This window comes from Xiphias gladius, chromosome 4 (genome assembly GCF_016859285.1).
Source record: "Xiphias gladius isolate SHS-SW01 ecotype Sanya breed wild chromosome 4, ASM1685928v1, whole genome shotgun sequence".
Lineage (NCBI taxonomy): Eukaryota > Metazoa > Chordata > Actinopteri > Istiophoriformes > Xiphiidae > Xiphias > Xiphias gladius.
Genome location: NC_053403.1, coordinates 20384616 through 20398917, shown reverse-complemented (window position 1 = coordinate 20398917; position 14302 = coordinate 20384616). Strand labels below are relative to the sequence as shown.

General features: G+C 39.4%; 1 protein-coding gene across 1 annotated transcript; it reads left to right on the top strand.

Moving 5' to 3' along the window:
• Window positions 1-2287: 2287 nt before the first annotated feature.
• hnrnpub (heterogeneous nuclear ribonucleoprotein Ub) lies at window positions 2288-11936 on the top strand. The gene is made up of 14 exons (XM_040125359.1): window positions 2288-2882; window positions 4391-4505; window positions 6618-6697; window positions 6883-7022; window positions 7243-7342; window positions 8036-8148; window positions 8467-8730; window positions 8898-9017; window positions 9142-9270; window positions 9383-9551; window positions 9720-10001; window positions 10133-10389; window positions 10679-10813; window positions 11599-11936. Exons 1-14 carry the CDS (start codon window positions 2435-2437, stop codon window positions 11647-11649), a joined length of 2403 nt encoding a protein of 800 aa, XP_039981293.1. The 5' UTR covers window positions 2288-2434; the 3' UTR covers window positions 11650-11936.
• The last annotated feature ends 2366 nt before the right edge of the window (window positions 11937-14302 follow it).

The window sequence follows — 14302 nt, the reverse complement described above, 5'->3', positions numbered from 1 at the left end:
TCTCTGGCACATATTCCGATGTGGGTCGCCCCTGGACCCTTGGGGATAGGGCGCTCCTTGGGTTGGCGGTCTTTCCCTTTAATACTTGAAGAAACGCCGAAGGGCCCACAATAATGCTGCACTTCTAAGCCCTGAAAAATAAATCATTATAAGAAGGATGTATGTGGGCTTTGGCTGTGGGAAATTAGATGTCATACGACATAGACAACTGTAACCACACCCAAATGTTTTTTTCTAGCAGTGCAACATTATTATCCGTATATGAAAGTCTTCATAGACCATGGAGTCTTTTACATGTGTTAACAAACTATGCTCATAAGGAATAAATCTGACCTACCCAATGTACTCCTCTGACCAAGGCAGGAAATCTTTCTCCTCTTCCAGTCACATATGACATGACAACTTGTTAATATTTAAAAACATATCCGAACAAAGGCAGGGTGCACTTTTAATTAATTTTGCCAACGCTCCTTGGATGTAAAGCAAAAAAAATCAATCATAGTATCCTTAAATGAAAAATATGACAAACTGGAGGATGGAGACACTGTCTCAGATGTGGAGGGATGACAGTGGCACATCGGAGAAGGAGTGGGCTCACTAGAGAACACTTCATGAATTTACTTGCCTATTTTTATAACCTCCTCAGGGAGGCGGTAAGGAGCAAGTTTTCAGACAAACAGTCAAAGTGAGTAGGCGGTTGTACATTTTTTATTGTAATTTCACGGGATATTTCTTTCCCTTGAAAACATAATTCCAAAAAATTCTCTCCTCTACATAACAGTTCATAATATGTAATAATTCTGTGCATATTCTTGCAACAGAATAATCAGATAAACATGCAATTAATGTAATGTTCCTAAAATATTACATCATGATGTAAATATATTTCCTATAATGTGACTTCTGAAGACATTGGTATTGTTGCACTAGAGGTCACATTGGCAATGATAGTTGCCTGGTAAAAAGAGAAAATGGTGTGTAGTGTAGCTAGTATAAGGCAAGACAATTTTATCAAGGAGAGTAATTTTTCAAAAATATTTTTACTCACCAGAGTTTGATTAAAAACAGAATGATTAAAATTGATGCAGCAGAGGCCAAGATACTCTGTTTAGTTTTATAGTCTAAAAACTCAGTGGCCTACATTTCCACATCTGATGACACCAACAGTGTTATTTTACACAACTATTTTCATGAGCTGAGTAGTAGGAGGTGCAAGCTCTCTTGAGTAAAGTCGAGTGCCCCTTTTAATTGAATTATTTAAAATTTGATAAAACATCGCATGTGCTTCAAGTTTTTTTTCCAAAAAGACAGAGAGCTTGTAGTGCCTTTTGGTTACAGAGAATATTTAGGGATGCTTTAAAAATGTCCACATCAACTGAAAACCATCTTAAATTTGATGGCATTTGATATTCTTGAGTTACAAATATGGCATTTCCCTAGCAGACAAAGAAGCTTTCTATAGTCATCAACCATTCTCAGTTTGACGGGATAAAAATAAAACAATGTCTATTCAGAAAAAAAACAGCATTTATTTGCCAAATCAACAAAACAAGATCAAAGAAACGTGGCCATATTTTAAAACCAGATAAAATCAAAGTTTTAATACTGGTTTCAATTTCAAATCTACAAAATCTGCAAAAAGGAGAAATATATTTATATTCCTCTATAAATTTGTTACGTGGGTAAAAGTTAGCAAGTTACCCTATGCAATGTTCTATTTTAAAGTGAATCTTCTTTACTTTTTCGGCTTAGTATAGGAAGATAGCTCGGCTGCCCTAAATCACACCAGTAGATTTTACGTTAAAATAGCTTGCTGTTGGGAAGGTTGGGTGAATGTATATGAACTTCAATCCATGAAACAAGGTTTTAAAATAATTTATAATCCAGTGTTCCCTTGGAAGATATTACTTTTACAAAATGTATATTATATCCTTCTTCGTACATTGACCATTATTCCCACACTAGGGTTAACAATATTGTACTTTACGGTATTCTATATCTTATTATCCTCCTAATTGCTAGCACCGAGGCGCCTCCCTATTTTAAACTCCTATTATAACACGTCCCTTATAAATACATCATGCCACATAAACTCTTCCGAAAACATGTATGAATTTTGCTTTAAATGTGGGCTAAATCAAATATCGGGTGTTCTTAGTACGGACTGTGTTTTCCTCCATATATTGTCCCACTTTTTGAAATTATAGCAGCGACAGATGGTCGGCACGCTGCATAACCAAGCTGCGCTGCTGTCTGGGTAATTACGGTAGATGACGTCATCCTCCTCCCCCACACAACATATCCTCACAGCTCTTTTGCCCGTGAAAGATTGGTCGGACAGCGGGTGCCATTTGGCGCAGTATTGAGCCACATCCGTTATCAAATAACGTCCAGTACCTTATTTAATATTTTTTTTTACCATCAAACATTAACAATGAGCTCAATTAATGTTAAAAAGCTGAAAGTCAACGAGCTGAAGGACGAGCTGAAAAAGCGTAATCTTTCGGACAAGGGGCTGAAGGCCGAGCTGATGGACCGCCTGCAGGCCGCACTGGACGAGGAGGCCCTTGTCGGAAACTCCCCGCTTGCCCAAGAAGCTGAGGCGGACGAGGGTTTCGGTCAGGTCACCGACCAGGAGGGTATGGGAGAGGAAGAAGAGGGTGAGGGCCCAGTAGAAGAAAGCATGGAGGCCAACGAAGAGGAGGAAGAAGGGTCGGAGAATGGGGGCGACGGTGATGGCGTTGGCGAGGACGAAGAAATGGGTGAAGGGGAAGAGGACGGGGACGAAGACGACGAGATGGATCCCATGCTCAAGGGAGATGTGGACGACATGGAGAAAATAAACGCAGAGGATGGTGAGCCCGGGGACCAGGTTGCTGAGGGTGAGTCGACCGAATTAGTTATGAAAATGTGATTGGCTGGATGCACTGTGGCTGGCTGTCGGTTTTCTGCTATAACGTTAGCGTTAATGCTACCGCGGGAGGGAGTCGACTGGAATTGATTGAACTTGAATGCGTTACTATACAACAGAGCGTCCATGTTAAGCTAAAATATCATGACCTCGCTAGGCTAGCCAGCGTTAGCCACAAACTGAATCGGTTACCCGGACAGCTAACTTGACGTTAGCATCGGTCACCAGTGATTAGCTAACGTTAATCGTTTTGTAATGTTAAGTATCAGTAGTACAGTCGATAACGTTAATTTTAGCATTATTCTAACTGCCCATCATTGATTGTCGTTACCGACAAAATACAAAATGAAGGAAGTGGGGGATAAGATGATAATTGAGCTTAGTCTGGCTTTTTGTTTTGCTTGGTTAGCGTGTTAGCTTGCCAGCTAACGTAATTTTCTTTGTGTCTGTGGTGCAGTGCTAACCAGCTGGTCAGCCGTTTAGCTAGTCCAATGGTTCCCATATTGTAGTTTCACTACGAAGTAGGGAGATGGGTTGGAGGTGAGCAATGAACATCGCTAACGTTATAACCTGCACAAAAATGACATAACGCTACAGCAAAAAAACAAAAACAAACAAACAAAAAAAAACTATTCCCGTGAATGTAGGGTGTCTTGCTGGCAGTGATGTCTTGTTAATTATGCTAAACTCAGAAAGGACACAAGGGCACAACGCAGTGCCAAAAGAATTAATAATTAAATTCAACTTTAGAATTCTTTGGGACTACATTTCTACCCATGGAATGACTGTGGCGTACTGTGTACTAGTCCAAGTCTGTTTGACTTCAAATGGGCCGGGAACATTTGAAGTAGCTAAGCCAAAGCTGTGCGGAACATGCGGCAGGCGCGGAACTGCTTGTCTAGCTAGCACATGGTTAGTTCGTACTTGGTTTGAATATACAGTGTCATCTTGTTGGATCAGCATAGAAAATACAGATTTACACTGATTAGCCACTGGCGTAATTCAGGGTACGGTATGGAGGAGGGGGTCAATGCAGGTCTAAGTAGGTTTCCACCTTTCCTTGCATGATCCATTTGTCCCAGACAACAGCAGACTTGTCCTCCTTAATGACATAGACTTATATATGAATCTTGTTGAAAACAGTATATTCGAAGCCCTTTATTGCAGGGTTAATGTCCCTTTTACTTTGCAGAGACTTGTTTTTCCAGCCCCAGCAAATACTGTTCAGTGTTCATTTGGACCAGCTTATATTGTAATTACTATCTGGTCATTAGAGCTGTTACAATTTATGGAATATGATTGTATTGTTTAAGTGTAATCATGAGGTGTTGCCTCTTAGTTATCTTTAACATTGATGATTATGGTCGACACAATGTAAATAATGAACGGGCTTTGTGGGCCAGAACCCCACTGCCAGTCCGACCTCTCTCTCACATAAAAAGGAGCACCTCATTCTATATCTTTGTTCTATTTTCAAAGGGGATGCGGACAAAGACACGAATGCTGATCAGAAGAATAAGAAGGGTGTTAAGAGACGCCGGGAGGAACATGGAAGGGGCTACTTTGAATTTATTGAAGAGAACAAATACAGCTGGTAAGGATGGGACAGATCAAAAATGGCCTTCAGCATCCCTGAAGCGCCATCCATAGCTTTTTTTGAAACTGTATTGGCTTTAAGTGCCAATGCACATATAACTAGCAAGAAGGAAAACCCTCATATTAAACCCGTATTATACTTTTTATTAATAACCTTACTTTCACACATGTTTTGAGGGTCATCCCTGAGTACTTAAAGAGCCTTACCATTTACCTTTTACATTGCCCACTCACATTGTGTCTTTTATGGACTGCATTCTGTAGCAGAAGTGCATCTATCAAGTCTCTGTGAATTTTCACATCTGTTCCTTCTGCCACTTACTGTTTTGGAAAGCCTGTTGTGTCCTCAAGATGAATCGAGGCTGCTGAAAGAGAACCCAGAGGAAAGTAGCAGATGTGCACTTTTGAAAGGAGGGTGGGAGGGGAGGAATAGCTAAAAGGTGGAGTCCAGTGCTGCAAGGTAGTACACAAGGATGTAGCTAAATTCCCAAAGGGTTTGAAATGTCCACGGAGGAACTCGTTATTGACCGTGCCATCGTTTTACCTCGCAATGGTTGTGGGGTTTTTTGTTTGTTTGTTTGTTGTTGTTGTTTTTGTTTTTTTTTCCCCTTCTTTTCTTCCACTGGTTGTATGATGTCAAAAAGCTATTTCTGTCTCATGTATTGTGTATGTGTGTGACCATGGTGTGATAGTATGAATATATTTCCATTTGCAAGGCTCTTTTCTACCCTTGCACAGGTGATATCATGCATGGTGCGCATGAGTGTTTGAGTTTGTGTGTTTATACATGTATCTACTTCTTGGTCAATGTTTTGTTTTCATTGTGCTGTTGACACGCTTTAAGGATTAACGGGCAGAAAATGGAATCGCTTTTTGAGCAAATTTTTAAATTGTGGGGAAAGTCGGGGACTCTTCACAAATATCCAGAGGTGTGTGTGTGTGTGTGTGTGTGTGTGTGTGTGTATGTATATATATATACGTGTGCGTGTGTGTATGCGCGTACACGTGGTTTTTTTTGTTTTGTTTTGTTTTTTTTCTTTCTTTGTTCTTTGTGCAATGGTCTATTAATTTCTAATTGAGAGTCCAGTTTTTCTTCCTCTCCCATTACCAGATTTTCCCCCAATAAAATTGTAGCGCTTTAATCTACCCTATGTGAAACCTGCGACCCCACATGTCCACAGAGCAGCAGCCAGTGTGTGCAGACAGGCTGCCCTGATCATGTGCTCCAACTCACAGTATGTTTTCCAAAGCCACCATAAATCCCTCCTGCAGCAGCCATTTGTACAGCACCTAGGTTGTTTAGGGACAAGTATGAAAGAAGTCTCTGGGCTTGGAAAGATGTTAAAACTGCTTTGGATGAGAATGGGATGATGAACCCTAAATATGTCTCTTCCTACTAAATAATTACTCTACTCCACTGGACTTAGATCATTACCTCAGGTGGAATAATGCTTAAGGTTATATTGAAATGTTCCTCCTTTACAACATTTTGACTAGCTTCTTAATCTTCCCATGAAGAGATTTGGGTATATAATTTAAAGCTACAGAACTGGTAAATTGCTGTAGTTCTCAGTACACTGATTGGTCAGTTCAAGCATCTAAGCATGGTGACAACTTTTACTGCCTAGTTACATAGTTAAAAAGAACCGTGTGAGCTAGTCATGACCTTTTTCATTTGGAATTCCACACATGGGAAGTTAAATATAACTACATCCACTATTGCTGTGACTGACCCCACAGCATTCCTGGAGTCCCTAAACACAGGTGATCTGAAAGGGGAAAGGTCTGCTTTGATTTTTATCACTTTCACCAATCAGAGATACGGATGTGCTATCTTCCTATGTATCTTTTACATTTTAGATTTCGCTGGATACTGCAAGGTAAGTGTTGTCTGCCAAGGACACAATACAGCTGACTATCCAAAAAGTTTGGAGGATTGCTTGCCCAGTTTATTGTTTCTGTTTTGTATTCTATTTTCCCCTTAGTCTGTCTTTCTACTTCTCTCCCCCAGAATTTTTCAGGAAGTCAAACCCAAGGCATCTAAATGCAGTTCCGTGCTGCTAAACTGGCACGTGAATCCTCTAATTGACTGGTTGGTGTCTCTTTTCAGGGCCTCGTTCAAGTCTCCTGTGCCACCTCTGGAGGAAGAAGATGTGGAGTTTGATGACACGAAAGTCTGCCTGGATACCTGTAAGTTTCCGACCAGGTTATTTGTATTCCAAGATTCAAAATTGTATTTGCAGTGAAGACTTAGATGACAGTTACAAAGAACATTAAACACAATTTAGTTTTTATTCACTTGTCAGAAACCTACTTCTATGGTTGCACATACTTGAGGTTTTTTTTGTTTTTTTTGTTTTTTTTTGGTGCTCTAGACAACTGTGACCTGCACTTTAAGGTGTCACGGGACCGTTACAGTGCCTCATCTCTCACAATGGAGAGTTTTGCTTACCTCTGGTCCGGAGGCAAGGCCACCTATGGTGTCAACAAAGGCAAAGCCTGCTTTGAGATGAAGGTACAGTAACAATACTGACACATTCTGCACTTGAAAGAATTCATCTTTTCCTGCCCTACCTTACTGGTCTTTATTACATCCCTGAATGTTTTTAGGCGTATGTGGGACTTGAAACAGTGTTAACAAACTACATGAGAAATGGTAAAATTAATACACACATTTGACTAGATGAAATTAATCCTTATACATTTTGTTCATGTGTTTTGCTTCGTGTCAACAGATTACAGAGAAAATTCCTGTGAAGCACATTTCTAGCAAGAACATGGAGATCCATGATGCGCAGGTTGGCTGGTCCCTGGCTACTGGCACACTGCTCCTGGGTCAGTTTCTTTACACTTGCCTTAGCTTTGAACATATACTGTTGGCTGTGTCATTCAGGCATTCAGTATCAGTAGAATGAGGTGGCAACAGTAACTTTCCATTTACCCTTAACAGTCTTTGTTTTATTTATTGCCAGAATGATTTGTACTTGGTCACATCACACATGTGATGGATAGAGAACGGCTAAAGATGATCTTAGTCCATTTAATCTTTTATGTCTGTAAGGAAATGTTGTTGACTATCAATGCCTCATCACAATCTAAACCAATGCTGCTATTTGTTATGATTCATTAATGCTGAGTACTGCAGGGATACTGTGCAGTATTCGTGATAGTGCATTGCATCCACTGGACGTCTGCAAGAATGTGAACCTTTTTATTAAAAGTTGAACAAAACACATTGTACTGGGTGTATGCATTTTCATGAAGGTCAGCCAAATAATGGCACTATAAACTGAGATTGTCATCCTCTATGAAAGGCAGTCTGTCCCAAGAGGTCCCTCTAGTGGTCTGTAAGCAGAACAACATGTCAATATAAAATGGCTCCAGCTCTGACTGCCTCTTAGTAATGGTGGCTGGCCTAGTGCCAACACAGATGATTCACACACCGATTGCTGAGACTTGTTGTCTTAGTTCAGAAATATCATGTGATCTGTTAGCTGTCACAAAATGTATTTGTCAATTAATGTTTAGGCGAGGAGGAGCATTCTTACGCGTACTCAGGGAAAGGCAAGAAGACCACCAACTGTGTGACAGAGGACTTTGGAGAAATTTATGACGAGAATGATGTCATCTGCTGCCTTATTGTAAGAAATAACTCGTATCAAATGCTACTAGTACTTGTATAAGTTTCTTACAATAGCCAAGCCAAACTAAAATTATGATTAAATGTCACAAAGAATGCTAAGCAGAGATAAAATTAAATAACTATTTGAAATGACTCTATGTAGTCCCCTCATTTTAATTTACATCAGAAAGCAAAGAGGGCTCATGTAATTTATTAATGTTAATTTTTATTTTTCATTTGAAAATAAAGTGTGACTTGATGGAATGATTGAAGTTTTTGCTTTTCACAACCTGTTTTTATCACACACATGACTTTGCATTTTGCTTTCTTTGCTTAGGACTTCGAGGGCGAGGGGGTGGTGTTGTCCTTCTCCAAGAATGGTGGGGATCCTGTTGTTGCTTTCCAGGTCAGCAAGGACACTCTGAATGGCCAGGCCCTTTTCCCACACGTCATCTGCCACAACTGTGCCGTGGAGTTCAACTTTGGTCAGATGGAGACTCCATATTTCCCTCAGCCACAGGGCTACACCTTCCTGCAGCAGATCCCTGGCAGTGAAAGGGTCCGGGGGCTCAAAGGGCCACAGACCAAGGCTGACTGTGAGGTAAGTAGAGATGTAGATACCGCAGATGAAGATATTCTTTTAATTAGTCATGCATTGAAATATTTTCTTATTGATATTCATAACTATAATACTGCATAGTGTTTCAGTGGTAAAGTCTTTTTTTTGTGAATTTCATCTTAATTCTTTCATTGCCTTCTCTTATGTAGATCATAGTGATGGTGGGTCTGCCGGGCTCAGGGAAGACTACATGGGTGAAGAACCATGTTCAAGAGAACCCTGGGAAATACTACATCCTGGGCAGTGACACCATTGTTGACAAGATGATGGTCAGTACTGCTAACAGCTCTGTGGCAGCCTTGGCATACTCAATGTATTCATTCATACTGAATGAATTACAGTTTCTGTCCAACAAAAAAAGTAATTTACTTTATCCTCTCTCATTTAATACAGATCAACAGCCTGAAACGCCAGTCAAAGGACATTACAAAACTGACAGCCATTTCCCAGCGAGCACCCCTTTTCTTGGGAAAGTTCATTGAGATTGCTGCCCGCAAGAAGAGAAACTACATTCTGGATCATGTAAGTGGTTTGTGATGAATCTGATTGCTGCCTTTGTCACTATGCAACATATCACTGTAAAATCAAATAACATAAATCACAGTATAATTGAACTGCTCTCTCCATTTTCCAGACTAACCTGTCTGCCCCGGGCCAGAAGAGGAAGATGTGTTTGTTTGCAGGCTTCCAGCGTAAGGCTGTGGTGGTCTGTCCTTCTGACAGTAACTACAAGCAGAGAGTCCAGAAGAAAGTTGAGAGTGATGGCAAAGAAGTTCCTGAGCATGCTGTCCTCAAAATGAAAGGTAAAAAAGATGCTTGGGGCATAAAAAATACACATACTACTGCATAGTTCAAACCTCTACTGGGTGTATTGTAGGGTTTTCTTGGTAGGGGTTGGTTTATTTTTTTTTATTTATTTATTTTTTTTTGCATCCCTAATCATGTTCTGGTTTGTTTTCCTTTTGTTACAGGCTTCTACTCTCTGCCTGAGGAGGGAGAGAGCTTCAGTGAGGTCAGCTATGCTGAGCTGCAAAAGGAGGAGGCTGCCAAGCTGCTGGAACAATACAAAGAGGAAAGCAAGACTGCTCTGCCTGCTGAAAAGAAACCAAACCAGGGAAGCACAACACCGAAAAGAGGTGGCGGCCTGCGTGGTGGCGGCCGGGGAGGCAAGAACCAGTTTGGTCGTGGGGGTGGACCTGGACAGAGAGGCAGTGGCCGCGGAGGGTTCCAGAACAGAGGCAACTTTAGAGGAGGTAGGATTGATATTTAGAGATGTAATTGAGGCCATTTTATTAGAAAATGTTATGTTCTTATTGAGTAGACCATATGTTTAAGTAGTTTAAAACACATTCTCACAGCTTGTGCTGTTTTGATCTCTCTGCAGCTCCTGGTCCCCGTGGCGGCTTCAACCGTCCACCTCGTGGCTTCCTGCCTCCCCCAGCCTTCAGAGGGGGATTCCCTAACCGTGGAAACTTCAACCGGGGTGGCGGCCCCATTCCCAGCCTGGGTGGATCCCCCAGGGGCGGCCCAATGAGGGTCAACATGGGACCCAGAGGAGGACCCATGAACAGAGGTGGCCCAATGAACAGAGGAGGTGGTGCCAGCATGAGTCGTGGTGGAAACAGGGGACATCCTAACCAGGTGGGTTTGGAAATGATAATTGTACATCTTGCTATTCAGTTTGTGTTGGCTGTCAGAATATCTGTTGCATTGAGAACATGTTAAAATATGTTAACATCAGTTAAACAAATCAATCATGTTGGAGACCTGGATTTCTTAAAGTTGTTTTTTGACTTTCATAATATTAAATACAGTGTCTCTACAAAAGCTCTTAATTTAAACAGTGGAAACTGGCACATATTCATATAAACATTTCTAATCAGTTAAGGCATGTTCAATGTGGTAATTTTCCTCCTCTCCCTCTCTGCAGTTTCAGAGAGGTGGTAACCGTGGCAATTTTGGCAACAAGAATGGCAACTTCAGTAACAACAGGAACAGTGGAAACTTTGGCAACAGGAATGGAATGGACAAGGCCCAAGCCTTCAACCAGAGCTGGCAGCAAGGGGTCAGTATTTCTGCATTTGGGAAATAGTCTCTACTTTCCACGTTAGGCTTTATATATTTTTTTTTTTTTTTTTTTTTGCCAGTGTTGATGATATAGGTTGAAGTTTAATCCCCACATTTTACTTGCACAAGTATACAGAATTGAACAGAACCACGGAATATTCCCCTAGCAAGCACAAGTGTAATTGGAATCTAGCTGTAAAGCTCCAAAGGTTATCAAAGAACAACAAATGATGACAGTTTTATACACATAAAAATACATTTACTCTGATTAACAGCCTACATAAGTATGCCCCAGTGAGAGAGAATCCCTGTTAAACGGTAATGTCAAGAGTTGCTGTATTTACAGTTGAGCATGTAGTTTTGCATGTAAAAACCACACATTGCCAGTGCCAAAGTACTTGAAAAGCAAGCCAAAGCAGTTTTACTTTACTTTTTCTTCACATTATCCTTTTTCACATCTTCCAGGTTAATTTAATTTTGTGATCTATAGGTTGATTTTGCAACTACATTAATTGTTAACATTGCTTCTAGCAGGCCACTCTTGATGTCTAATCGCAGAACATCCTTAAATGCAGCAACAATGACCAGTTTTCAAATTAGTCCCTGCTTGTGACCATCATGAAACATTAACATACAGTAATTTTTACAATGTTGCAAAATTTAAACTGAGCATGTATTGCCTTGAGGGTAGATCTGAAAATCTTAGTCTGTAGCATGTTTTAGAACATGGTCAGTAGTAACTTGTGCACAAAGTAAATTTTGGTCTCTTGCATCCCTGTGCAGTTCTGGAACCAGAAGCCATGGAGCCAGCAGTATCAGCCTGGATATTACTAAGACACTTGTTCTAACGGACTGGTGGCCGACAGGGAGACTCGCCGCTTGCCACGGAATAACCCTCCACCCCACTGTTTTGATGGTTTTTTTTTTTTTTTTTTTTCTTCTCCTTCTCTCCTTGTAGAACCCACTTTTATTAATCTAAAACCCACCAACTGAATACCAAGACTAAAGCGATAGGGAGCGACAACATTCCAAATCAAAGAGGAGACCAGGCAACCAGAGTGTAATTGAAGCTTTAAATATATACACGTACAATGTGGGTTCAGTCATCTTTTTTTTTTTTTTTTTTTTTAAATTTATTTATTTTATTTTTTTTTTAATTGTTTGTTTGTACTTTTTGTTTTGGTTTTTTTTGTGTATATTTCATGATCTTTTCACCACTTTTAAATGATGTGGTTTTAAAAAAAATCTGTTTTGTAATATCAAGAACCAGAAACTTTTTTGCCACCCTGGCAGATGTTAACATTTTTTTCAGGGTTGTGCATTTTATCTGTGCTGTGATCTTTGTTTTTGCTTTTTTTTAAAATTACAAATTGTAAAAAATTTTTTTGGAATAGTTTGTATGAGAAGTTTAAGAAACGGTAATGATTGAAAGGAACCTTGCTTCTCAGCAAGAAGCATGGTAGCTGATTATATTGTTAGACTGTACATGTCAATTGAGTCCACTGTCAGTTAAACTGAAGCAGCAGATAAATTACAGCAAGTTTTTGTCTTTTGTTCTTACTATCGAACCTGTAACCTAAACTTCATAGACCTACAATAAACAACTCAATGGCTTTTCTTACATTCTTCCTGGCTTATGACTTTTGATTCAGTTCAAAGGTGTGTAAATGACCTTTGAATGGGCGATGGCCTAGTTTGCTATTTCAAACAATGACATCAGCCCCAGTTGACATCTCATTAGTAAAGTATTCCGTCCAAGTGTCCTGTCTTCGATCTGTAATTTCTATTCTTTTAACTATTCTAATGCACATTGTTTTGAGAGTATCTTGGCCAAGCCATTTTAAGGATATAAGTAAGCCATTTTTAGTGATACATTATGCCTTTTAATTAATTTGTTTTTAATTATCTTTTTAATTTATATTTAAAGTTAGGGCACTGATTACACTTGATTCTCAGGAGAAAGTGTGATTCCTAGATTATTAGTGGTTCCTATTAATGCAGTAGATTTCTGAAAAACATATACCATTGACCAGTCCAATTTAAAAACCAGAGCCACAACAGCATTTTACTTTTTTGCATGTGTATTTTTAATGATTTATATTAAGAGAACTATTTCAATTTTGAACACATTTCTGATGATGCTAGTTCAGCACAAAGTGGTTGGTAAGAGGTGGGGTTGCTCATTTTCACCAGCAGACCTAAAGGGCTACACAGTGTCACAACACATCCACACAACCAACAGTTCATGAAAATCTTTCCAGATGGATGAAAAAGAAGCAACGAGTAACTTTTTCCCATTTAAAGGCATTATTACATTGTTTCAAACTATCTCCAGAGTGACTCTGGGTCCCAGCAATAATGGCAGCTCATTAAAACAGCTCATAATGTGTCGTACCACATTATCCTGGCATAGGACACCCAATTTGTGTCTCAAAATTTGAACAACATCAGAGCAGGAAAACAAACAATTACAGTAGATCAGACAAAATTTGGTGGTGTATGTCCATTGATAATTTTTAACTGCCCTTGTTGATATTTAATAAATATGTAAATACTTCACCACTATTTCAACCATGCACAAATCTTCATTAATTAACTGAGTAATAACTATTGTGTTTAAGAAAGTGTTAGTTTGCCAGAGTACTGCTGTGTAATGAATTGTCCATTCTATTTAAATGTCTGGAGAGTTTGTACCCTCCTGTTTTATTGTACTGGATACATAAATCTAGAAGAATGCAAGGTTTGAGTTTATAGTATAATCTATAATACAGCAGACACTATATTTTTATCGCTTTATGTTGCAGGTTGAATATCAGGTCCTTTACTATTAAACCAACAGTGCAAAAGCTTAGACACTTTTTAAGATTTGTTGTATTTTATATCTTACGGTTTTTGATATTTGTGTTTCAAAATTTGGGATTGTATTTTCTTTTTTAATTTGTCTCAACCCTATTAAAATTAAAGACGCTCTTATACAGTGACTTTGTGATTTGTTACAGTGCCTACAAAATTTAAGTTTTCATGTTTTATTATCTTGCAACGTTGAATCAAAGTAGATTTAATGTAGCTTTTTCACCGATCAAGAGAAAAAGACCCTGTAGTGTAAAAGTGGAAACAGATATATACCAATCTAAATTATTTATGAATATGCAATTCAAAATACTTGTTTACATAAGTATTTACCCCCTCCCAGTTAATATCCACATTTGGACACTGCAATTTCTTCCAATTCTTCTTTGCAAAACTTTTGAGGCTCTGTAAGTTTGCATGGGGATTGTGAGTTTACTGTGTAGCTTTGGCTTTATGGTTGGGTTCATTGTCCTGCTGGTAAACAATTTCTTAAATTACAGGTTTCTTGCAGATTGCATCAAGTTTTCCTCCAGAATTTTCGTGTATTTGGCTAGCTGCCACCACCATGCTTCACAGTGGGGATGGTGTGTTTTTTAGCCATGCCAGGTACCGTGGTTATAGGGAGGGTAGTGTCAGT

Coding starts and splice junctions, on each gene's coding strand:
- hnrnpub (XM_040125359.1), top strand. CDS start 2,435: ATGAGCTCAATTAATGTTAAAAAGCTGAAAGTCAACGAGCTGAAGGAC. Junction 8,149..8,466: donor ATGTCATCTGCTGCCTTATT/GTAAGAAATAAC, acceptor TTCTTTGCTTAG/GACTTCGAGGGCGAGGGGGT. Junction 9,271..9,382: donor GAAACTACATTCTGGATCAT/GTAAGTGGTTTG, acceptor TCCATTTTCCAG/ACTAACCTGTCTGCCCCGGG.